We start from the raw sequence: 25625 nt of genomic DNA, 5'->3' as shown, positions 1-25625 counted from the left end.
TAGCATCAGCTTGTATTGCTTAATTTCTGTTACATTTGCACACTTCACTGTATTATGGCATAAAATTGTTACAAATTTCCAAAATTGTGCAGCAAAGTGATCAAAATTAAGTAGTACTCTATAATGCCAACGCTGCAGATGTTGTTGGCCTTGGGGACCGTTCACAAACACTTGTAAGGGGGGGGCCTGATGCAAAAAGGGGGGCCCTGAAAATTTTCACCCTCCTAAGGGGGGAGGGCACTGAAAAAAATAACCACAATTTTTCCTGGGCAAATGGAGTTTATATGCTTTTATATGAAGTTGACCGATAATTTTCATGTCGAAAAAGGGGGGCCCTGAAATTTTCGAGGTCTGTAAAGGGGGGCCCCGAATAATTTCGCTTACAAGTGTTTGTGAATGGTCCCTTAACTCATAAAATGGTTTTGCATCTGGACTCTTAATCTGCAAAATTTACTCTACAAAAACCTTTCTTTTTGTATCTGCTGAAGTCTGATCATCATACCTGTCTTTATGTTTGATGAGGATAATACTGCACTAATTGGGTTTTATCCATCTACAGAAGTTTGATTATCATACCTGCCGTAATGGAATAAATAGGATAATACTGCACTTATTGGTAACATTACATTACATAGGCTATGTCTGCTATGGCTTTGGTCTTGCTCTTTTCCTCTCTAGATACCTCTGTCTTGCATCCGATATGGAGGTGTCATCATTTCTTTTCATTACTTTGGCTTTGTCATCTTCACTCGGCTCATCACCTGAAATGATAGAATTCAGAAGTATTGAGGACATTGTTCAGAAATTAAGTATAAAACAATTGTAAAAATATTAAGTTTGTCTAGCACTGCGTTAAAAAAAAACCAATGATTTTATAGTGAGCAACACACAGACATAACTCCTAGATGTTGATCCACAAGCTTCAGCATTTAACAACTCAGGGACTTTGCTGCTTAAACATTCAATAATTGACTTTCGCAACAAGGATAAGCTCCCCGAGTTACCATGAGACAATCACCCGATACCGGTATGTTCCTTGTTCAAGAAACTTCAAGCCAACTCAATTTTTCCACAAGGTAACACTAAACCAAAGCTAGTGTTGGAACCTGCAACCTCTTGCACGCTAGTTGTCAATTGAATACCTGAGTGGAAGAAGGGCCCAACTCCATCAAAACTGTTTTTGAGATATTAAGAAAAAACTTAATATTTGGAAAAGTTTTATAGACAGAATGTTTTTATCTTCAGGGGACCTTTAATACATGAACATACAATATTACATACATTCAAAATTATATATGATGTTTCCATGGCAACGGTACAGGTCTTAATACGAGCTGGAGTTGGGCCCTTCTTCCACTAATATACTGAAAGTGCCAGTTCCGTGTTATAAATAGCTACAGAAATTGGGTAATCGCCATTAATTGCACAAGTAGAACTCATGTAATATGTTAGCAAGAAAGTTTATAGTAGTGAAAAGCAGATTTCATGAATGAACAAAATTCCTCTTTAACCCTATATTTGTGGAAGAAGGGCCCAACTCCACGGAGTTGGGCCTTTCTTCCATGAAAACCATGGTTAAGTGTACATTGAAAACTATTTTGAGAGTGGATTTTGGCTCATCTTTCACACATAACGAAGAACAGTCTGCTGCCAATAAAATGCTGGGTCTAACTCATTTTTGTAAAAAATTGGAGTTGGGCCTTTCTTCCACTCAGGTATTCAATTGAGTTAATTAAAACCAAAGTATTATTTCATATTTTAATGGTCAAGTACCTATGAGGCAAAATCTTGTGCTCCATATAATAAGACTAACAGTACAGCATTTCTAGTCTTTAATTAGGACTTCAATTCTCGCTATTAGCAATAAGGGCGCCGCCAGCGGTTTGCGATGTAATCGTGAGGTATCATGGGAAAGGGTCGACGTCCAAGTCCGCGCAATACGCAGATTACCATGCTATTACATAGGAACACGTGACAATATTTTTTTAGTTTGTCAAAATAAAGGTGTTACACGCGAATCGATACTCAATAATACTTAATAATGTGAAAATGTGCACAATTAATTTTTTCTCTATCGATTTGCGTGTAATACCGTTATATTGATAAACTAAAAATATTGTCACGTGTTCCTATGTAATAGCATGGTAATATTCAGATTATGCCGGACTTGATGTCGACCTTTTCCCATGATACATCACGATTTTCCCATGATACATCATTTATTACATCGCCAACCGCTGGTGGCGCCCTTATTGCGAATAGCGAGAATTATAGTGACATACATACCTTTTGATTTCTGGTCACCTGATCTCAGCTTTGTAGCACTAGTCTTCTCCGCAGTCTCCTCTTCCTCCTTGGTGAAACTTGGAGCTAGACACCCACTCAGACCATACTGCGTCCAACTCATGAAGTCTGGGCAAGAGGTCTTTAACCCATTCATATTTTACCTATCCATAAACAAACAACAGTAACAATAGTAATTGCAAACTTACATATAAACTAAGTTTTATGAATAATTTTGGTTGGATTTTCAGTTTTATGCTAATTCTAATGTTACAAAATTGCAAATTATGTGGATACTCAGATGATAAAATCATGTTATGATATCAGATCCTCCTCCAAAATCCATTACATTTTCGATGTAAGAGACAATGAACCACTGCCTAGGGGAACATTGAGAATAATTTGAGCAACAGATGCTAGGAACATAGTTTTGGTTTTATTAGTAGCTCACCAGTGGGAGGTGATGTTTTACGCTGCTTGCCCCTTGATATGGTACTTACCGAACACACATTCCTCATGAAGACTTTAGATGTCCATATAATCTCATGGTATATCACCCAGTCTAACTCATCATCATTCCCAAATAACTGCAAAGACAAAATTGTGACCCTTGCAATAAATTACAGGAAACATGCTATTACAAAATGTATGCATTTGAAAATGGATCACCAATTTGCTTGATGATCAATGTAACAAGAATTGAAGGAAGGCTTGGTTCGAAAATTATCTCATGTTTTATACCATTATTATTCATATAAATATGTGCTGTTGCAACAGAAAATAAAGTCAAAATGTTGATGTACTGAGAATATTGCCATAGAATCAGTATGTTAGAGTCCGTTTACGTCTCACAGGCAGGGTCTTAGCTAGGGTTGCCTGTCATTTGAATAAAATTGCCTATATAATTTGACCTTAAAAAACCACCCGTTTATAGCCCATTGGGGGTTCAAAGAGGTCAAATATGTGCTGATATGACCTTGCTCTACAAATCTGGACTACTAAAAAGGTCAATTAGCTTCTCAACATATACAATTTATAATATAGCATCTGTCAAAGGCAGGTGGCTAGCTAAGACACTGCTCACAGGTGCAGGTGAACAGTGCTCCAGTGAGGAATGGTAAAACCACTGGTTATGTACACAACATGTAAATAAGCACAGCTGGGGTTCAAACCTCAAATTATTAGCCACATTCAAGTTAGCTAAAACTAGAGCGGTTCTCGGCTTTGGGTTCTCAGCATTCATGGTTCTCGGTGGGTGTTTTCGGCGCAAGGCGTCGAATGGGATGCTCCTCCACCATGGGGTGATGACCTCTGGGTAACCCCAGATGACCCAAAAATGACCTTCCAAAAATTTGGCTCAAAATGTTGATGGTACCCACCAAGTTTCATGCCCATACGACAGTTTTTACTAATTTGACCTCAGATGACCCCTGGGTGACCCCAGATGACCCCAAAATAACCTTCCAAAAATGTGGCTCCAAATGTTGACTATACCCACCAAGTGTCATGCCCATACGACAGTTTTTACTAATTTGACCTCGGATGACCCCTGGGTGACCCCAGATGACCCCAAAATAACCTTCCAAAAATGTGGCTCCAAATGTTGACTATACCCACCAAGTGTCATGCCCATATACGACAGTTTTACTAATTTGACCTCGGATGACCCTGGGTGACCCCAGATGACCCCAAAATAACCTTCCAAAAATTGGCTCCAAATGTTGACTATACCCACCAAGTGCCATGCCCATACGACAGTTTTACTAATTTGACCTCAGATGACCCTGGGTGACCCCAGATGACCCCAAAATAACCTTCCTAAAATTTGGCTCCAAATGTTGACTATACCCACCAAGTGTCATGGCCATAGGATTTGAACTGTTCATATGAGACCAAATTTACAAACCTCAAATGACCTTTGACCTCAGTATATGACATTCAACCCCACCCAAAAAAAAGTATCCAGGGTTTCTGACCATGACCCACCTATCCTGAAAATCTGAAGTCAATCCGCCCATCCATGCCCGAGATATAGCATCCGGACGGACGGAAGGACGGACAGTGCAAAAACAGTATGCCTCGCGGTGGAGGCATAAAAATAAGGGTATGGAGTGTGCTGAGTGTAATAGCCTACACATTAATTCATACAATTGGAAACTGCTCTAGTCCCAATCCGATTTAAGATTTATCAATACTTACAGCAGAAGATGGGTGTATGAATACTGACGTCCCATGTCCTTCCATGGTTCGAAACCCATGACCTGATGTGGCCTTTCTTGCTACATTGCTAAAGAACCCGGCACACAATGCTTTGCTAAGTAGTTCACTTTGCGAGGTGGAGACTTCATGTTCATCATTAGGAAAATCTTCGTTCTGAACACAGAAAAACAAATTGTTCAGCTAAGTTGTGGGAGTGGACATGCTAGTCTACTGTATAGTAGACCATTTATCAATTTATCACCCCTCTAATCCAACCATGGAAAATCCACCAATCCTGTTCTGATTCAACAGCTACATGTATCTATCCATGAGAAAAATGGTCTACTGTATTTAGAATATACAATGATGCACTCTAATACTGGGTATGATGTTATCTTATTAAAAATGCAAGCTTGGTTGTTTATGCACAGATCCTGTGGTTCTTGTTACCTGACCCAGATATAGATCTATGCACATGGACCATGTGGGTAGTGGGTTGGGTTAATAGGGACATGCATAAACATGTATTCTTGCTTATCTGTTATTGGTTATGATTACCACCCACATTGATTTTTACTTCATTAACATTCATCTCAGATTGAAGATGAAAGAGGTTGAGTCTATGTGTTAAGATATAGTGGGTCACACAGCTCATATTCAACTAGAGCAGTCCTTTTTTCTCTGGCAGGGCAGTCACTGGGGATGTGGATGTGTTGTGTTTTATGCATAGAATGGTATGAATTGTGTAAAAAAGGAATGCAAAGCAGTCTATAAACATGCAAGCTAGGACATCCTTGGTAAATGTATGGTGCACAACAGACGGAACACACGATATCTAAAGTTTGATAGTGATGTAGGTGCATATTATGCTCATGGCACAACCGTGCAAAAGAGCATTGGTTCACCTCAAGTTTGGTAGTGATACAAAGTTTAGCTGTCTTTAGCTGCTGGGAGCAAGTTCAAAATAGCCCAAAAATGCAAAACTGGCAACAATGACAAAGAGGGAATTACTAAGCATACACACACACAAACAAACATACAAACCTGCATTTGTCTCTCCAAAATATCCATTAGTTGTCTGTGAACACTCATGGCCATCTTGACACCACGCCAATGAATGGAATTCTTCCTGCACCATCGAGATGGAGAGTCACTAAAAAAGAAAAAAAAAGGAAAAGTAGGCTTTAGTATTTTGTCAATTTTGCTACAGGCTATAATAACCTGCTCAATTTTGCTTTTGTTTTGATTAAATTTATATTATTTTCTATACAAATTGTGCTATTGGTGGTAGTAGGCTCTGTAACAAAACCAAAAGTCTATCGCTGATACTGTGAGAGAGGCTATTCAAATTGGGCTATTTCCAGGGTTGTAGCTACGCCAGGCGGTGGCGGGCGGACCCGCCCAGCACTCTTAATTTCCACCCGCACTCAAGTTAATTTTGAGCCCAATTACCCGGCACTCCAGTCTCAAATGTTTCAAATTTAATGAACAATCAGTACAAAATTTGCAATTCTTATCAAAATTTCAATTTTTTTACAATTTCATATAAATTTCACCCGGCACTAAGATTTAGCTAGCTATAACCCTGTATTTCATTTGGAATCCCTTCCCCCTGTGGGTGATTTATCTAAAGTCTCGGATGACCTCGAAAAGGCTGAAAACATCAAGCCTATATAATCATGGCAGCATACAGCAGGGGTGGAAAGAGGACAATGGAGGGTGAGGATATTCCCCTATGCACACTGATCATAGGGGAATATGCATTATGATGATCTAACATGACGGATGGATCCATTCCAGTATGCGTAGCCATTGGGCAGCTACACTGTAGCAAGTCAACAGAACTGAAGTGTGGTATGGCTCTGTTGGGGCACACAGGAAGAATGGACAATGACGTCTCATACACCCCCCTGCTCCGCTCTCAGTCAAAGACAACAATGGGGCTTGCATGGAATGACCTCAAAAAGGCTGAAGACATCAAGCCTATAATCATGGCAGCATACAGCAGGGGTGGAAAGAGGATAATGAAGAGAGAGGATATTCCACTATGCACACCAATTATAATGACAAATCAACAGATAAAGGACAAAAGAATCATGTCCAGAATGGCCATTGTCCCATTCGCAATGCCATACCAATGACTCTCGGGAATGGACTGGCTGACTGCCGAGAGGTCTTTGAAGGATGCTTTATTAAAGGCGCCTAGAAGTCTGCTGACTGCCGAGAGGTCTTTGAAGGATGCTTTATTAAAGGCGCCTAGAAGTCTGCTGACTGCCGAGACGTCTTTGAAAGATGCTTTATTAAAGGCGCCTAGAAGTCTGCCTGTCAATATGGATCAAGAATGAAAATAATGCAAAAAACAGGCAACAGTTAAATGCACAGACTGTGCAGTGCAGTGCAAAACATATTATGCTCAGATTGTGATAGAAAGGTGCATGTATATAAGCCATTCCACCACAGGAAGAGGAAATTGATTTTATAAACATGTTCTGCCTTGCAAGACTGTGGTGGTTGATGAAAGCAGCTACCATTTGCAAAATTTTGATAAAATTTCCCCAGTGAAGTGTGGTGGCAGCAGATTAGGGGTTCATCATGGAATTGTATCGATGCAAACACCCGAGGTCAGTGGCATTGTACAAGGATTGTTCATACACACACATTTTCAATGACAATCGTGAATATTGTATTTAACTGCATGACACCCTTGGACCCAAAATGATAATAATAATATATTTATTTGAATCACATGCTCCAAACAACTACAGGAGAGAACAATTCATAAAAGTGGTAGGGCTTCTAGAGATTGTGGAAGAGGAGGAGACAGTAGAGGTCAAGGAGGCAGTCAAGATAGAGGGAGACCAGCTCGTAGAGGCAGGGCTATCAGAGATCAACGAGACCGACCTCCCAGTAGACATCGAGGAGGCAGTATGGATCGTGGCAGACCAGCTTGTAGAAGTGGTAGGGCTTCTAGAGATTGTGCAAGTGGAGGAGACAGTAGAGGTCAAGGAGGCAGTCAAGATAGAGGGAGACCAGCTCGTAGAGGCAGGGCTATCAGAGATCAACAAGACAGACCTCCCAGTAGATATCGAGGAGGCAGTACAGCAAAAGCACAACCTAAAGGTAAACAATTAGCAAAAGAAGCAGCTCCACTATGTCTTGCAGATGATGTTCTGCCAAGACTAAGAAGACAGGTATTGCAGGGTCATAATTTCGTTTCACAGTGCGAGAATCAATCTTGATTCTTGCAGAATACATTTGCAGGAATCATTTGATTCTTGCAAATCAACTTCTGTGTAAACTTCAAAAGTGTCCGAGAATCAACTCTGATTCACACAAATCTGTTTACGAGAATCTTTGCGAGAATCGATTTGCAGATTCTCGCTGAAATTCTGACCCTGTTGTAAGCTTTTTGTAGCCAATGGGTTTTTTGCTGGCAATGGATTGACTTGGTTATGAAGAATAGCGGATACACCACTAATGGGCACACTACCTGAACTAGTTAAGGCTAATAATATAATTTTTGCCAAATTATAAGCCAAACAAAGTACAGCAGCAGCTTGAAAATAATCTTATTATTTATATCTAAATTTACAATTCGAGGGTTGACAAACAGAAGGCCTTAACTCACTTTTAGTATATGTTGCCAAAAATTAATAACAGTAATTATTTTTCTATTCAAGGGCCCAATCAAGATTAAGGAAGGAATGCTGGACTTTGAGTCCGCACTGAAGATCGTCTATCCAACTGTCAAGCTGCTTGGCTGCACCTATCATTGGAAGCAAGCCGTTTGGAGCAAGATTCAAGAAGTGGGACTGCAGGGAGCGTACTGCGCCAAGTCGGAGGTTTATAAGTTACTGTCAAAGTTGATTGCATTGCCGTACCTGCCCATTGAACTTGTCAATAATCTTATCTAAATTTACAATTCTATCTTTGTGATGTTCAAACTCCCAGACTATGTTTTTTCCATTTATAGTATTGCCAAAAATTAATAACAGTAATTATTTTTCTATTCAAGGGCCCAATCAAGATTAAGGAAGGAATGCTGGACTGTGAGGCAGCAGCATGGTCCGCACTGAAGATCGTCTATCCAACTGTCAAGCTGCTTGGCTGCAGCCAGGGTCTTAGCTAGCCACCCATCTGACCGTCATTTTAGATGGCCAGTTTGCTCATGGGACGGGCAAAATTAATGCCTTGACAGATGCTATATTATAAATTTTATGTTTTGAGAAGCTAATTGACTAAATAGTAGACCCAATTTGTAGAACAAGGCCATATCAGCACATATTTGTACTCTTTGAACCCCCCCCCCCCCCCCAATGGGCCATAGATGTCTAGTAAATGTTTTAAAGGTCAAATTAGGACAGGCAATTTTATTCAAATGACGGGCAACCCTCAATTTCTAGCTAAGACCCTGACTGCAGCTATCATTGGAAGCAAGCAGTTTGGCGCAAAATACAAGAAGTGGGACTGCAGCGAGCGTACTGCGCCAAGTCGGAGGTTTATAAGTTACTGTCAAAGTTGATGGCGTTGCCGTACCTGCCCAGTGAACAAATACCTACGGTATAAGTATCTGGAGGGCAAAGCAGGTGAATCACAACAGCTCAAGGAGCTATGTCCATAATTAGGCATCAATGTTTAAAGGAAGTGTCCAGCAATTACAATATTATGTCTTTATATATTAGAAAAATAATTATCAAGCACGAATCATATGGTTTTATTTAAAACAAACTCATACTAACCATAAAAACGAATAAAAACAGCCATCAACACGCGATATTCAAAATTCCCGCGCCGAAATTGTCTAGAGCAATGACGTCCCAATAATTCAATGAAGCCTGCAACAAATGAGCAATAACCATGATGTCATTGCTCTAGAACATTTCGGCGCAGGAATTTTGCTGATTAGGTGCTCATGTAATTTTATTGATGCAAATAGCGCCCTTGACCATACTGACGAACAAGAACAGCATAACAATGAACAACCGGGCCCGTCCAATGCCATGGAGTCTACCCAAAGCACAATTACCGGTAGAAAATTGTTAAAATGTAAAGGTAGAGATGACTTACTAGCACAAATACCAAAAGAAACAAATGATATCCTTACAACCAAGAAATTGGTAGAATTAGTCAGAGATGGCAAAATCAAAAATAGAAATTACCCTTTACAAGTCAAAAGCGCTTCTGAAGAAGATACCCACTATTTATTGCAATTCTCAGATCTACACTCAACACTAAAAAGGCAAGTAGAAAACGACCTGTGCCGCTATTAGATGTCAATACAAAAGCCAAACGTAAGGTAATGATGAGAAGAGACACTGAGCTCATTCAATGCCCAAAGCGCACATATACCATTTCTGGTAAAGAACCCAGATTTTAGAAGAAAAAGTTTCATATTTGCAAAACAAAATTCAAGTACTGGAACAGGATCTAACAAAAAGAAACGAAACCATTATGGATGAGGTTAACAAGACATTATTAGAGCAGGAAAAAAAGATACCATCATTGCTCACCAAATCTCATTCAATGCCCCAAGCGCACATATACCATTTCTGGTAAAGAACTCAGGCTACATATCTATGGTGAAAAGAATACTGCAATGGTGGAACTATTTTTGATTTTGCCATCTGTGGGGAAAAATACTGACAAAGTAGTATTGAAGTTTAGTGAATCCGTAGAATACGAGTGCTGCCTCTATCCTGTAGTTTTTAAAAAAACTTTAACGGATCGTGTCGAAACTTCTCAAGTTATAGAATGTGATGAGGAGTTGAGTTTTTGTTTTGGGGACGATTTTCCAAAATCTGAGACGGGAAAAAGTTTCACGACGGCAAACAATGGAACGTAACTGTGAAACAAATATTACCCTCAAAATTAAGTAGCGTTGATGACTTAGGGAAAACAGTATTTAATGAGGCTGTTAATTGGTTGCTTGAGAAACTAGGTCTAACCAAAACATCCTTACAAAGTGAAATATCGAAAAAACAAGGAGATGTACCAGTGAACAAGATTTCAGTACCAGATAACAAGATTTCAGAACCAGATAACAAGATTTTAGAAGAAAAAGTTTCATATTTGCAAAACAAAATTCAAGTATTGGAACAGGATCTAACAAAAAGAAACGAAACCATTATGGATGAGGTTAACAAGACATTATTAGAGCAGGAAAAAAAGATACCATCATTGCTCACCAAATCTCATTCAATGCCCCAAGCACACATATACCATTTCTGGTAAAGAACCCAGGTTACATATCTATGGCGAAAAAAATACTGCAATGGTGGAACTATTTTTGATTTTGCCATCTGTGGGGGAAAATACTGACAAAGTAGTATTGAAGTTTAGTGAATCCGTAGAATACGAGTGCTGCCTCTATCCTGTAGTTTTTAAAAAAACTTTAACGGATCGGGTCGAAACTTCTCAAGTTATAGAATGTGATGAGGAGTTGAGTTTTTGTTTTGGGGACGATTGTGTATATTTTCCAAAATCTGAGACGGGAAAAAGTTTCACGACGGCAAACAATGGAACGGAACTGTGAAACAAATATTACCCTCAAAACAAAGTAGCGTTGATGATTTGGAGAAAACAGTATTTAATGAGGCTGTTAATTGGTTGCTTGAGAAACTAGGTCTAACCAAAACATCCTTACAAAGTGAAATATCGAAAAAACAAGGAGATGTACCAGTTAACAAGATTTCAGTACCAGATAACAAGATTTCAGTACCAGATAACAAGATTTCAGTACCAGATAACAAGATTTCAGTACCAGATAACAAGATTTCAGTACCAGATAACAAGATTTCAGTACCAGATAACAAGATTTCAGTACCAGATAACAAGATTTCAGTACCAGATAACAAGATTTCAGTACCAGATAACAAGATTTTAGAAGAAAAAGTTTCATATTTGCAAAACAAAATTCAAGTACTGGAACAGGATCTAACAAAAAGAAACGAAACCATTATGGATGAGGTTAACAAGACATTATTAGAGCAGGAAAAAAGATACCATCATTGGTCACCAAATCTATAGGCGATTTGAAACATGAATTGAAACAGTCTATCACTAATCATGTCTCAAATGTGACCAAGCAAAATGACGAAACCCAACAATCTATCAACAAACTTAGCAATAGTTTATCCGAGGTGTCTAAAAAAATTTCAGTACCAGATAACAAGATTTCAGTACCAGATAACAAGATTTTAGAAGAAAAAGTTTCATATTTGCAAAACAAAATTCAAGTACTGGAACAGGATCTAACAAAAAGAAACGAAACCATTATGGATGAGGTTAACAAGACATTATTAGAGCAGGAAAAAAGATACCATCATTGGTCACCAAATCTATAGGCGATTTGAAACATGAATTGAAACAGTCTAACACTAATCATGTCTCAAATGTGACCAAACAAAATGACGAAACCAAACAATCTATCAATGAACTTAGCAATAGTGTATCTGAGGTGTCTAAAAAAATGACGATTTACATTTCCAAATTAAACAGCAATTGAGAGTCTAGGGAATACAATGAGTTCAATGTTGCAAAGATATATACCAGCAAATATTTCAAATTTGCAAGGTACATTCAGAAAAACAACATAATTATGTTAAGTACTTTTAGCCAAAACGTGAATATATATGACATGATTCAATTTTCTTTAATTTTAGACTCCAATTCATAAGCATGCAATGGGTATGGAAGATTGTCGCGGCATTGCAGCAAGTGTTTGGAGATCGCCTGGATATGAGAGTAATAAAGAATCTTGCAGTACCAGATAACAAGATTTTAGAAGAAAAAGTTTCATATTTGCAAAACAAAATTGAAGTACTGGAACAGGATCTAACAAAAAGAAACGAAACCATTATGGATGAGGTTAACAAGACATTATTAGAGCAGGAAAAAAAGATCTATAGGCGATTTGAAACATGAATTGAAACAGTCTATCACTAATCATGTCTCAAATGTGACCAAGCAAAATGACGAAACCAAACAATCTATCAACAAACTTAGCAATAGTTTATCCGAGGTGTCTAAAAAAATTTCAGTACCAGATAACAAGATTTCAGTACCAGATAACAAGATTTCAGTACCAGATAACAAGATTTCAGTACCAGATAACAAGATTTCAGTACCAGATAACAAGATTTCAGTACCAGATAACAAGATTTCAGTACCAGATAACAAGATTTCAGTACCAGATAACAAGATTTCAGTACCAGATAACAAGATTTCAGTACCAGATAACAAGATTTTAGAAGAAAAAGTTTCATATTTGCAAAACAAAATTCAAGTACTGGAACAGGATCTAACAAAAAGAAACGAAACCATTATGGATGAGGTTAACAAGACATTATTAGAGCAGGAAAAAAAGATACCATCATTGGTCACCAAATCTATAGGCGATTTGAAACATGAATTGAAACAGTCTATCACTAATCATGTCTCAAATGTGACCAAGCAAAATGACTAAACCCAACAATCTATCAACAAACTTAGCAATAGTTTATCCGAAAAAAATAAAAAATTTCAGTACCAGATAACAAGATTTCAGTACCAGATAACAAGATTTTAGAAGAAAAAGTTTCATATTTGCAAAACAAAATTCAAGTACTGGAACAGGATCTAACAAAAAGAAAGCGAAACCATTATGGATGAGGTTAACAAGACATTATTAGAGCAGGAAAAAAGATACCATCATTGGTCACCAAATCTATAGGCGATTTGAAACATGAATTGAAACAGTCTAACACTAATCATGTCTCAAATGTGACCAAACAAAATGACGAAACCAAACAATCTATCAATGAACTTAGCAATAGTGTATCTGAGGTGTCTAAAAAAATGACGATTTACATTTCCAAATTAAACAGCAATTCGAGAGTCTAGGGAATACAATGAGTTCAATGTTGCAAAGATATATACCAGCAAATATTTCAAATTTGCAAGGTACATTCAGAAAAACAACATAATTATGTTAAGTACTTTTAGCCAAAACGTGAATATATATGACATGATTCAATTTTCTTTAATTTTAGACTCCAATTCATAAGCATGCAATGGGTATGGAAGATTGTCGCGGCATTGCAGCAAGTGTTTGGAGATCGCCTGGATATGAGAGTAATAAAGAATCTTGCAGTACCAGATAACAAGATTTTAGAAGAAAAAGTTTCATATTTGCAAAACAAAATTGAAGTACTGGAACAGGATCTAACAAAAAGAAACGAAACCATTATGGATGAGGTTAACAAGACATTATTAGAGCAGGAAAAAAAGATCTATAGGCGATTTGAAACATGAATTGAAACAGTCTATCACTAATCATGTCTCAAATGTGACCAAGCAAAATGACGAAACCAAACAATCTATCAACAAACTTAGCAATAGTTTATCCGAGGTGTCTAAAAAAATTTCAGTACCAGATAACAAGATTTCAGTACCAGATAACAAGATTTCAGTACCAGATAACAAGATTTTAGAACCAAAAATCAAAATTTTAGAAGAAAAAGTTTCATATTTGCAAAACAAAATTCAAGTACTGGAACAGGATCTGACAAAAAAAAAACGAAACCATTATGGATGAGGTTAACAAGACATTATTAGAGCAGGAAAAAAAGATACCATCATTGGTCACCAAATCTATAGGCGATTTGAAACATGAATTGAAACAGTCTATCACTAATCATGTCTCAAATGTGACCAAGCAAAATGACGAAACCAAACAATCTATCAACGAACTTAGCAATAGTTGATCCGAGGTGTCTAAAAAAATTTCAGTACCAGATAACAAGATTTCAGTACCAGATAACAAGATTTTAGAAGAAAAAGTTTCATATTTGCAAAACAAAATTCAAGTACTGGAACAGGATCTAACAAAAAGAAACGAAACCATTATGGATGAGGTTAACAAGACATTATTAGAGCAGGAAAAAGATACCATCATTGGTCACCAAATCTATAGGCGATTTGAAACATGAATTGAAACAGTCTATCACTAATCATGTCTCAAATGTGACCAAGCAAAATGACGAAACCAAACAATCTATCAACAAACTTAGCAATAGTTTATCCGAGGTGTCTAAAAAAATTTCAGTACCAGATAACAAGATTTCAGTACCAGATAACAAGATTTCAGTACCAGATAACAAGATTTTAGAAGAAAAAGTTTCATATTTGCAAAACAAAATTCAAGTACTGGAACAGGATCTGACAAAAAAAAACCGAAACCATTATGGATGAGGTTAACAACAACATTATTAGAGCAGGAAAAAAAGATACCATCATTGGTCACCAAATCTATAGGCGATTTGAAACATGAATTGAAACAGTCTAACACTAATCATGTCTCAAATGTGACCAAGCAAAATGACGAAACCAAACAATCTATCAATGAACTTAGCAATAGTGTATCCGAGGTGTCTAAAAATAATGACGATTTACATTTCCAAATTAAACAGCAATTCGAGAGTCTAGGGAATACAATGAGCAAGGTACATTCAGAAAAAACAACATAATTATGTTAAGTACTTTTAGCCAAAACGTGAATATATATGACATGATTCAATTTTCTTTAATTTTAGACTCCAATTCATAAGCATGCAATGGGTATGGAAGATTGTCGCGGCATTGCAGCAAGTGTTTGGAGATCGCCTGGATATGAGAGTAATAAAGAATCTTGCGTGGAAACGCTTGAGTGCTCTGAAACTAGTGGATGGGGAAGTTAGCCAACAGATTTGGGAAGGACACAACTTTTATGCCCGACCTATAGGACCATTACCACAACCACCTACCGAACCCATAGGACAACCACCAATAGCATCCGCTGATCAACAACAACAACCATCGACATCATCATCACCCGCTGGACCATCGCCGAGCGTAACCACAGTATCACCACCACCATCAGCAGTAGCACCAGGATCATCAACATCATCACCCGGAAAAAAGATAAATCAATCGTGTAATGATATTGACACTAAACAACGCCATCCATCATATGCCAGTGTAGTTAAGGGTGAATGCCTAACCAAATTAGAGAATCAAAAAGGTGGTAGACCTAGAGATAACATATGATTCAATTATCTTTATTTAGACTCCCAATTCATAAGCATGGCTATGGAAGGTTATCACAGCATTGCAACAAGTGTTTGGAGATCATCTGGATATGCGAGTGATGAAGAATCTTGCTTGGAAACGGTTGAGTGCTTTGGAACGAGTGGATGCATTTGTGAAGGACACAATTTTTATGCCCGACCTATAGGACCATCACCACCCTCACTGACCGTACCTGTAGGACAACCAACGATAGGATTTGGACAGTTGTGAATAAAAAAATCAGGTTCAATGATTTCTACAGAAAACAAAGTTTATGAATTTTGTTTTGCTACAGCACTTGTTACAGCTATGGCTCGACCAATTCAGTTAAAGCAGGTGATAAAAATTGGAGAGGTTCGGAAGGGTCAAAATTCATCAAGCCAAGGTTCGTTTAGGATCAGTTTACGCAGTTCATTATCCTAAATTTCAATAAGCAATCCTTTAAGAAAATTTCTGATTAGTGGTCTATGGACTTAGGAGTCAAGATGGTGCTATTTTTGAAGGACCCCCAGGCAAGTATAATGTGTACCTCTTTTACCATCATAATCATTACAGTTGTTTTATTAACAACAATTTCTTTTGCCACACTTGCTTAAGGGCTGGGGTATGAACGTTTGGACAGTATTTATTTTGGGACATTAGAGCACATCAGACATATCGAATTGCATTCTGAATACGAAGAATGTCATTCTGATATCAAATAATTTTGGTTTTTGAAATTCGCAATTTAATACACATTTTATGGCAAATCATTACAAATTGATATTTTTGATATTTAACAGTACTCGGTAAACTTTATAAATCTGATGATTTATACTTAACGTATGTAGGTGGGATGAAATGCGACGATCAATTGAAAATTTTGACCTTTTCGTATTGAAGATATGGATTTTTTTCCCAAAACACCAAAAAAATTAGGTCTTTTGGGGAAAAAATCTATATCTTCAATATGAAAGGTCAAAATTTTCAATTGACCGTCGGCTTTTCCTCCCTGCTACATACACTTTAAGAATATATCATTAGATTTATATAATTTACTTCGAGGGCTGTTATATATCAAAATTTGAAAAATATCAAATTTTTATAATTTGTCATAAAATTTGTATTATATTGTGATTTTCAAAAAATGAAAATTATTTGATATCAGAAAGACATGCTTCAGATTCAGAATGCAATTCGATAGGTCTGAGGTGCTCTCATGTCCCACAAAAAATACTGTCGAAACGCATAATAAACGCTCATTTTAGATCCCTTAAGGCACCAGAAACAAATTTGTTCGATCTTTGGATCGACCGTCGATGCTGCTTCGATGCTGGTTACTAATGAAATAACAACTAATTAATCAGAATTAATGCTAAATTTATACTTTTCAATATCAATACAGGCAAATATTTGTATGTTATCATAATTAATAAAGGTCAATTAATTGATTTCATAAATAATAAGGATCGACCAAGCATCGATGGTCGATCGAAAGATCAAACTAATTTGTTTCTCTTGCCTAAAGGGTTACAATAACAAAACTATGTGCACCCTGACATGTGGCAATGGGCTATGGACATCGGGATTCCTTGACCCTGATCCACCAGCTTATGTCAATGACATAGTAGGCACTTACCTACAGGACAGAGACAATGTGAGAGTGTTACAACCTGTGCAGCATGTAGGACGACAAAAGGATGGCACATGGGTGCTTAACTGTAAGGTCCAACTGGACCAACTGGGGAACTCAAACAAGGATGAGTGGAGGTATGTCGTCATACCAGCGCTGTTCAATATTCCAGGTTCATGGCACAGATGAACAAGACATGTGGCAATGGGCTATGGACATCGGGATTCCTTGACCCTGATCTACCAGCTTATGGGCTCAAAGTAAACCCTTTAACTCACAGAAAGTGTGAGTGACATAACAATTTTTAACATGTTTATAATGATGTCCTTATGACATAATTTACTTAATTTCCTTTTATAGAATGATACACCTAGCAGGACCATTTTGTGTCTTTTCTATAGGCTGCAAGATGAAGCATATGAAGTATTAGAAAACGTGTATGATGCTTACAACAATGGGGAAATTAAAGGATCCAAACTCTCTACAGAAGAGTTGCAGTGTGGAGGGGATTTGAAGGCCTACCACTTCAATGAGTTCACACAGATTAGAGATACCAACTGCCAGATTCAGTTGCTAAATGAACTGGTAGATGAAGAGCTGGGTATGAAGGGGTTTACACAGGAGTGTAAAGTAATCAACAAACGTCGTCTTGCCAGGCAGCAGTTCCTTAAGGCAGTAGGGGAGACACAAGATATTACCACAGCTGTGGATATGCTAGCTAATGATGAGTAACAGGGATATTTATTGGCATAGGTTAGCCAAAGATAGTCAGACACATTTAATTGGTGACTTACCAAAGGTTATTACTTTCAGAGACTTCAATTCAGACTTACACCAGGTACCTGGTCAGAGTGACTGGGATGTATATTGGCGTGGTTAGCCAAAGATAGTCCGACACATTTAATTGGCGACTTACCAAAGGTTATTACTTTCAGAGACTTCAATTCAGACTTACACCAGGTACCTGGTCAGAGTGACTGGGATGTATATTGGCGTGGTTAGCCAAAGATAGTCCGACACATTTAATTGGCGACTTACCAAAGGTTATTACTTTCAGAGACTTCAATTCAGACTTACACCAGGTACCTGGACAGAGTGACTGGGATGTATATTGGCATAGGTTAGCCAAAGATAGTCCGACACATTTAATTGGTGACTTACCAAAGGTTATTACTTTCAGAGACTTCAATTCAGACTTACACCAGGTACCTGGTCAGAGTGACTGGGATGTATATTGGCGTAGGTTAGCCAAAGATAGTCCGACACATTTAATTGGCGACTTACCAAAGGTTATTACTTTCAGAGACTTCAATTCAGACTTACACCAGGTACCTGGTCAGAGTGACTGGGATGTATATTGGCGTAGGTTAGCCAAAGATAGTCCGACACATTTAATTGGCGACTTACCAAAGGTTATTACATTCAGAGACTTCAATTCAGACTTACACCAGGTACCTGGACAGAGTGACTGGGATGTATATTGGCATAGGTTAGCCAAAGATAGTCAGACACATTTAATTGGTGACTTACCAAAGGTTATTACTTTCAGAGACTTCAATTCAGACTTACACCAGGTACCTGGTCAGAGTGACTGGGATGTATATTGGCATAGGTTAGCCAAAGATAGTCAGACACATTTAATTGGCGACTTACCAAAGGTTATTACTTTCAGAGACTTCAATTCAGACTTACACCAGGTACGTGGGCAGAGTGACTGGGATGTGTATTGGCATAGGTTAGCCAAAGATAGTCAGACACATTTAATTGGTGACTTACCAAAGGTTATTACTTTCAGAGACTTCAATTCAGACTTACACCAGGTACCTGGGCAGAGTGACTGGGATGTATATTGGCATAGGTTAGCCAAAGATAGTCAGACACATTTAATTGGTGACATACCAAAGGTTATTACTTTCAGAGACTTCAATTCAGACTTACACCAGGTACCTGGTCAGAGTGACTGGGATGTATATTGGCGTAGGTTAGCCAAAGATAGTCCGACACATTTAATTGGTGACTTACCAAAGGTTATTACTTTCAGAGACTTCAATTCAGACTTACACCAGGTACCTGGTCAGAGTGACTGGGATATTTATTGGCAAAGGTTAGCCAAAGATAGTCCAACACATTTAATTGGTGACTTACCAAAGGTTATTACTTTCAGAGACTTCAATTCAGACTTACACCAGGTACCTGGTCAGAGTGACTGGGATGTATATTGGCATAGGTTAGCCAAAGATAATTTGTTTTTTCTCCTTTCTATTGTAGCTTAGAGAAAGAGCTAAGAGCTCATGAAAAAAAAAAAAGATTGAAAGAAGATGGATGGAGGGTAGTCGAGAATATGTTGATGCACTTGCAGCTCTTGTTGAAAAGTATTGCTTTGAATACTTATTCTTATTGATTTGTTTTTTTCTCCTTTCTATTGTAGCTTAGAGCTCTTAGAGCTCATGAAAAATAAAAAGGTTGAAAGTAGATGGATGGAGGATAATCCGAATATATTGATGCACTCCAGAATCTAGAGCTCATGCAGAAATCTGCACTACATTAAGTATGTCACAAAATGTTCATAACTATGAGTTACTCAGCATTTTAACAAAGTGTCCAGATAAATTGAGAACTGTCATTTTGAAAAACGTGGACAATGAAGTATTGATGGCTATTTGCGAGTGTGCCTTTTTCCTGTAAAAAGAAAATATCATTGCCTAAGAACATTATCAGACAACTCACTAACAAAAGAAAAATCCGTTTGATTGTCCAAAATGGCGGTATCATCAGTTTGCTTTTGAGTGCTATATTACTGTCTGTAGTACCGCTGTTGACCAATTTCAAATGTCAGAAAATAGGAAGATTATGTACGTGCACCTTTGCATTTAAACAAACACATTGGCACAAAAGTTGTGTAGAGGGCAAAATCCCTGGAAATTGGAACTTTCAGGTCAATCAGTTCACCAGATGTGATTGGCATTGTTGCCTATCATTATATACCATCATCGAAATATATACCAGCGTCCTCCAATGATTTGACCAATTACGCACAGGATGTCAGCCGGGATATCGTGGAGTTTGCCATTATAGAGGCCCTGAAAGAAGCCTATCTGAAATATGAAGACGTAGAAGAAGATCTTGATGACGACGTCATAGACTCAGATGTATTACGCACGGGATGTCAGCGGGAAATCGTGGAGTTTGCCATTATAGAGGCCCCGAAAGAAGCCTATCTGAAATATGAAGACGTAGAAGAAGATCTTGATGACGTCATAGACTCAGAAGTGTCTGACATGGATGAAGAGGATGAAGTGAAGGAAGAGGATGATTATGACGAGCTTTGCCTGTGCAAACAACAACTGGATAGCAGCTCCCTATGTTGTATTGCAACAACCAATGTTAATTTTTTCATAAATATAACATGTTGCATGCACGACTGGGAGGTTCTTACATTCCTTATTTCAACCAAGGTGCCACAACAAAATCTGTTGAAAAGTTGTTTGCAACACAGGATATCAGCCAGCTTCTGTGTTACTTGTACATGTTGGAACAAACAATTTGGGAAACTGTGGGTTGCTAATCAGATTTATTAAGGATTACAATAGCATGCTAGTAATACTTCAGCTCAAATTTCCTGACACTGTAAAACTGTGGGTTGCTAACCAGATTTATTAAGGATTACAATAGCATGCTAGTAAGACTTCAGCTCAAATTTCAGTTCATCAGATGTGATTGGCATTGTTGCCTATCATTATATACCATCATCGAAATATATACCAGCCGGGAAATCGTGGAGTTTGCCATTATAGAGGCCCCGAAAGACACCTATCTGAAATATGAAGACGTAGAAGAAGATCTTGAGGACGACGTCATAGATCTCAGAAGTGTCTGACATGGATGAAGAGGATGAAATGAAGGAAGAGAAAGATTATGACGAGCTTTGCCTGTGCAAACAACAACTGGGTAGCAGCTCCCCTATGTTGTATTGCAACAACCAATGGTAATTTTTTTCATAAATATAACATGTTGTTTAAAAGGCTATGAAAATGATCTTCCGTTTATTATTTTAATGCGCATTTAACACATGATGAGCAGCCTTACACAGTGATTATGCACACTTGTTTATGCACTTTGCGGCCAATTGTCAAATATTAATAAACTGCATTTGCATCCATGTGTTACCAAATAACCCCTTTTATCCATTAGGTTATGTATGGAATTTTGTTGACCAATTTGAAAAACAAAATATTTTTGTGCTTTTCAAAGACATCTCTTAAATAAAACAAAAGTTTGTTATATGACTTTGTTATAATAAATCTGGTTAACATTCTACGAAAATGTTCAGAAATTGCTTCATAATTTATTTCAGGTATAGCACACCTATTCCTGTGTGCTTCTGGATTACGTAGACAGATACATATTTACAGAAAGGATCATCAAAAGAATGGCAATCAGCACTCAATCCGCTGGTTGCAACATCTCAAGGTGAGGGGCAGAGGTATACTACATTTGTATTGCACCTACACAGCAGGATGTAACAACTTGTGGAGAGTATGGTGTGCAGTACCACCAGGGTTGTGTAGGCATCTACACAAAGGACTTCAGATGTGCGCACTCAATCTGCTGATTGTGGAGGGAAGCTTGTTTGACCTGTGCTTCCCGCTGGTTGCAGCATCATAAGTGTTGCAACCAAGGTGAGGGGCAGAGGCATACAACATTTGTGCTACACCTACACAGCAGGATGTAACAACTTGTGGAGCGTATGGCGTGCAGTACCACCAGGGGTGTGTAGGCATCTACACAAAGGACTTCAGATGTGGGTGTAATCTGCCCTACCCTCCAGAGTTAAAATGGTAAGCATTCATGTTATAAATCAATGTGTAAGCAAAGGATCAATTAATGGATTTGAAAGAAAAATAAGCATACAAACAAGCAGGAATCAAATTTTTATTATGGTAAATACTATCCAATAGAGCATTGCTTGTTTAAATTGTTAAGGAAATAATAAGTATTCTTCATCCCAGAAATCTCCAATTTTTCTAGAAAAAGGAAGAATTTTTTGATTATTGGCGATTCTATCTCCAAATACCTGAATATGACAGACATTTTGGATGGGCTAAAGTCAGGTCAACTGTTTGGATGTATAGAGTGTGACATTAGAGTTCCAGATCACTTGAAGTCGCACTTTTCAGAAATGCCCCATATTTTTCAAAACACAGATTTCTAGGGAGGATGTTGGTCCTTACATGCAAGCCTATGCTGAAGAGCATGATATTATGAAAACCCCGAGAAAGAGTCTGATTGGAAGTATGTTTGGAACAAAGGGGTTACTCACCACACCTCTCCTCAAATGGTACTTAGCACATGGTTTAGAAATCACTCATGTCTATGAAGTGATTGAATATACCTTGTTGGATGAAGAATGTTCAGCAGATGTTCAGCAGATTGTCAACCGCTGTATTCCAGGTAGAGGACTGGCATTATGGATCAAACTGGCACCAACTATTATCAATAGGAACAACATAGTGCTAGTATAATCAAAATAAAATGGTTAACAGTTGTCTATTGGCACTAAAGTTTACTGTTGCAATTTTTATCATTTGCTTTTTCAGATGCCATGACGAAACAGTATGGTTACACCTTCTTAGACTTGAAGGCACCGCCATTTTCCCCGATGAACTAGGGTATGTATACGTACCGCTTGGTAAGACCAACACAAATGTGATAAAAATATTTATGTTCATTCAGCCATTATTTGAAGTCAACATGACACAAAACATGCTTATAACTATGTGTTACTCAGCATTTTAACCCAATGTCAAGAACTGCCATTTTGGAAAACGTGAACGACGAAGTATTGATGGCTATTTGTGAGTGTGCTTTTGAAAAACTAGAAACTATAAGAACACTCAGTTATCTGACAAGATCAACAAGTCAAAGTCTACGGTCCCCGCTATGGTCACTTCATGTTCACAAACAGAACAAGGTAATCCTGATAATGCAATTAGTTCACACGCAGAGCACACGATAAAGGAAAACAAGAAGAAGGAAAACAAGACATTACTCATTGGTGACAGTATTATCCGAGATGTCAATGAAAAGACCAAAGTTGAATGTCTACGCCGCAAGTGAGTCAAGGATATCCGCCAGAAACTAAAGGAAATTGATGTTCAAGAATGTTCGACCGTAATTGTGCATGGAAGTACAAATGATTGTACTAGTATTGTCAACAAACAACTAGCAGAATGGCGAAGACCTAAACGTAAGAGCCCCAAACGCGGTAGTAGGAATCTCAATAGTATGCCCTAGAGCCGACAATGACAACCATCAAGAAAATGTAAATAAACTTAATGAAAAGCGTCCGTCTGAACAAGATTCCTAGGTAAAGATTGACCCCATGAACTTACCGATTGAACACTTGCGGGTCAATCAATCTCCTTCGCAAAAAATGTTTGTAAAATCATCGTCTACTCGTCCACATTTTCTTTATATTAAAATTCAACTCAACTCAATCGAGAATCACAGAATGAGCGTACCAAAAGACATGGATGGATCACATAAGAAGAAGAAGAAGAAGAGTCGGGACTCAAACTGGTCCAAGGAAGAGACAGAGGCATTAATAGGTGTGTGGAAGGATGAAGAAATTTTGGCCCAATTGGAGAGGAAAACCACCACGAAGAAGCATGTGTGGAACGTCATTGCGCTGATTGCGGCTATCCTCAGCGTTCAGGCAACCAAATATACAACAAAATTAAAAGACCTGAAACAACAATACAAGACAATACACGCCAAAGCTGCTGTTGATGAAGATGAGCAGATCATATTTAATAATCTGCACAAACTGCAAGTGGAAGGAAACATGCAAACTTTTCAAACACAGAAAGATCCATCTTGGCTGATTTGAACTACACTGATTTACACAGCTTTCATTCTAGTTTGCTTGCCGAATGGAAAGGTGATACAACTTAAAGTCGTAACTACAAAGGTAGTACCAGTCATCATTCCACAATCAGACAAGGTGCAGACATAGTATTCCACTATCAGACAAGGTGCAGACATAGTTACGCACAGCAAGTACTGGAACTTGGGCTGCTATTCAAGAACTTTGAAGAAGTATGTAAAACACCAAACGGGAACAGGATGATCAGAACATAGAAATTAATGATGGTGTTCATAAAAGCAGACAGCCCCCAAGCAAAATATGCTGAGGAGATACTTAGACTACTGATGCAGCAACTAGTATTACTGTCAGAGCGTGCTGCGCATGAGATGTTTTATTCACTCTTTGTTAATATGAAGGGTTATCTTTCCTCCAGCATGCCAGCAGACGTTTCGATGGAAAGGTTAGTGCTCAATGAGAGAGATTTATATTCCAGACGTCGGATTTGTTCTGGAAGAGATGGGTTGCTGAGTATTTGCCTATGTGTGACCCGGCAGCACAAACGAGCCGTAAATTCCCTAAATTGTATTCTGAGTTATGGTGTAAAATGTGTACGAAGGTCGTATTCATCGGTCACTTAAGCTGGCGCGACATCTGTCTTATTTGGATAGTCACAACACCAATCAATAATCCTATTATTGAAGTGGATAATAAGCTTCTACCTTAGATGGCTATATAACTTTTAATAGCTCTGGTCTTTGTTTGCTTTTGCTAAATCCTTTTCAAGTGGTGGGTCATTTGTATAGGTATGCATAACCAACAATTAACAATGAGAGAACTTTCTTAAACCTCGTTGACTTGGGGATGATTTGAAATGACCGCCAATTATGACTGTTTTATATTTATTGCCAGCAATGTGGAAAAAGAGACACACATAGAAACGAAAAAAGCTATAATTTTGTTGAAGGAGCAAAGTTTAACTAACCATAACTCCGCTTCTGGATATCGTTTGAAGTCAAATGATATACCATTTTTAAGTTTATGATGTTTATTTTTTAAACACGAAATAAAACAAAATTGACCGGGGGAGGAATTTACGGCTCATTCGCCGTGGACGGTCACATGTTACAAAGGAGGCAAAAGTGGCTTCAACCTCAAAGAAACCTAGCAGTTGGAGATATTGTGCTTATTGCAGACAACACAGCTCCCCGCAATTAAGAAATAAAAACAAAGAACAGAACATTAGGCGCACACCAGCTCTGGCTGGCTTGGATGTTATAGGATGTTATAATTTTGATGAGCAGTAAAGCAGTAAAGCCGTTTTACAAGCCCTGATCAAAACACACAAAAGCTGCTGTTGATTAAGATGGGCAGATCATATTTAATAATTTGCACAAACTGCATCCATTCAGATATGTAAATGGAAGGAAACATGTAAGCTTTTCATGATTTGAAGAAAGCATGTACAAAAAGAACCCAGGTGTCTCAAAGATTTTGACAATCTGACCAATGGAGGAAAAGAGAAATATGTGGAAATGAAGGTCATTGGGTTGACCGAGAGGGGATGGGCATACGACAGGT

The 25625-nt window shown here is 38.0% G+C and overlaps 1 protein-coding gene across 1 annotated transcript in view; it reads right to left on the bottom strand.

Moving 5' to 3' along the window:
* Positions 1–408: 408 nt before the first annotated feature.
* Positions 409–25625, bottom strand: part of LOC140165008 (probable ATP-dependent RNA helicase DHX40) — a 108283-nt gene continuing 83066 nt past the window's right edge. The window contains 6 exon segments of the mRNA XM_072188418.1: positions 409–761; positions 2287–2392; positions 2394–2447; positions 2784–2870; positions 4483–4656; positions 5527–5635. Of these exon segments, the coding sequence (XP_072044519.1) occupies positions 646–761; positions 2287–2392; positions 2394–2447; positions 2784–2870; positions 4483–4656; positions 5527–5635 (646 nt within the window). The 3' untranslated portion in view covers positions 409–645.

The sequence above is a fragment of the Amphiura filiformis genome, chromosome 11, assembly GCF_039555335.1.
Source record: "Amphiura filiformis chromosome 11, Afil_fr2py, whole genome shotgun sequence".
NCBI classification, from domain to species: domain Eukaryota; kingdom Metazoa; phylum Echinodermata; class Ophiuroidea; order Amphilepidida; family Amphiuridae; genus Amphiura; species Amphiura filiformis.
The sequence above is the reverse complement of the archived record's forward strand: the minus strand, read 5'-3'. Positions and strand labels throughout refer to the sequence as shown.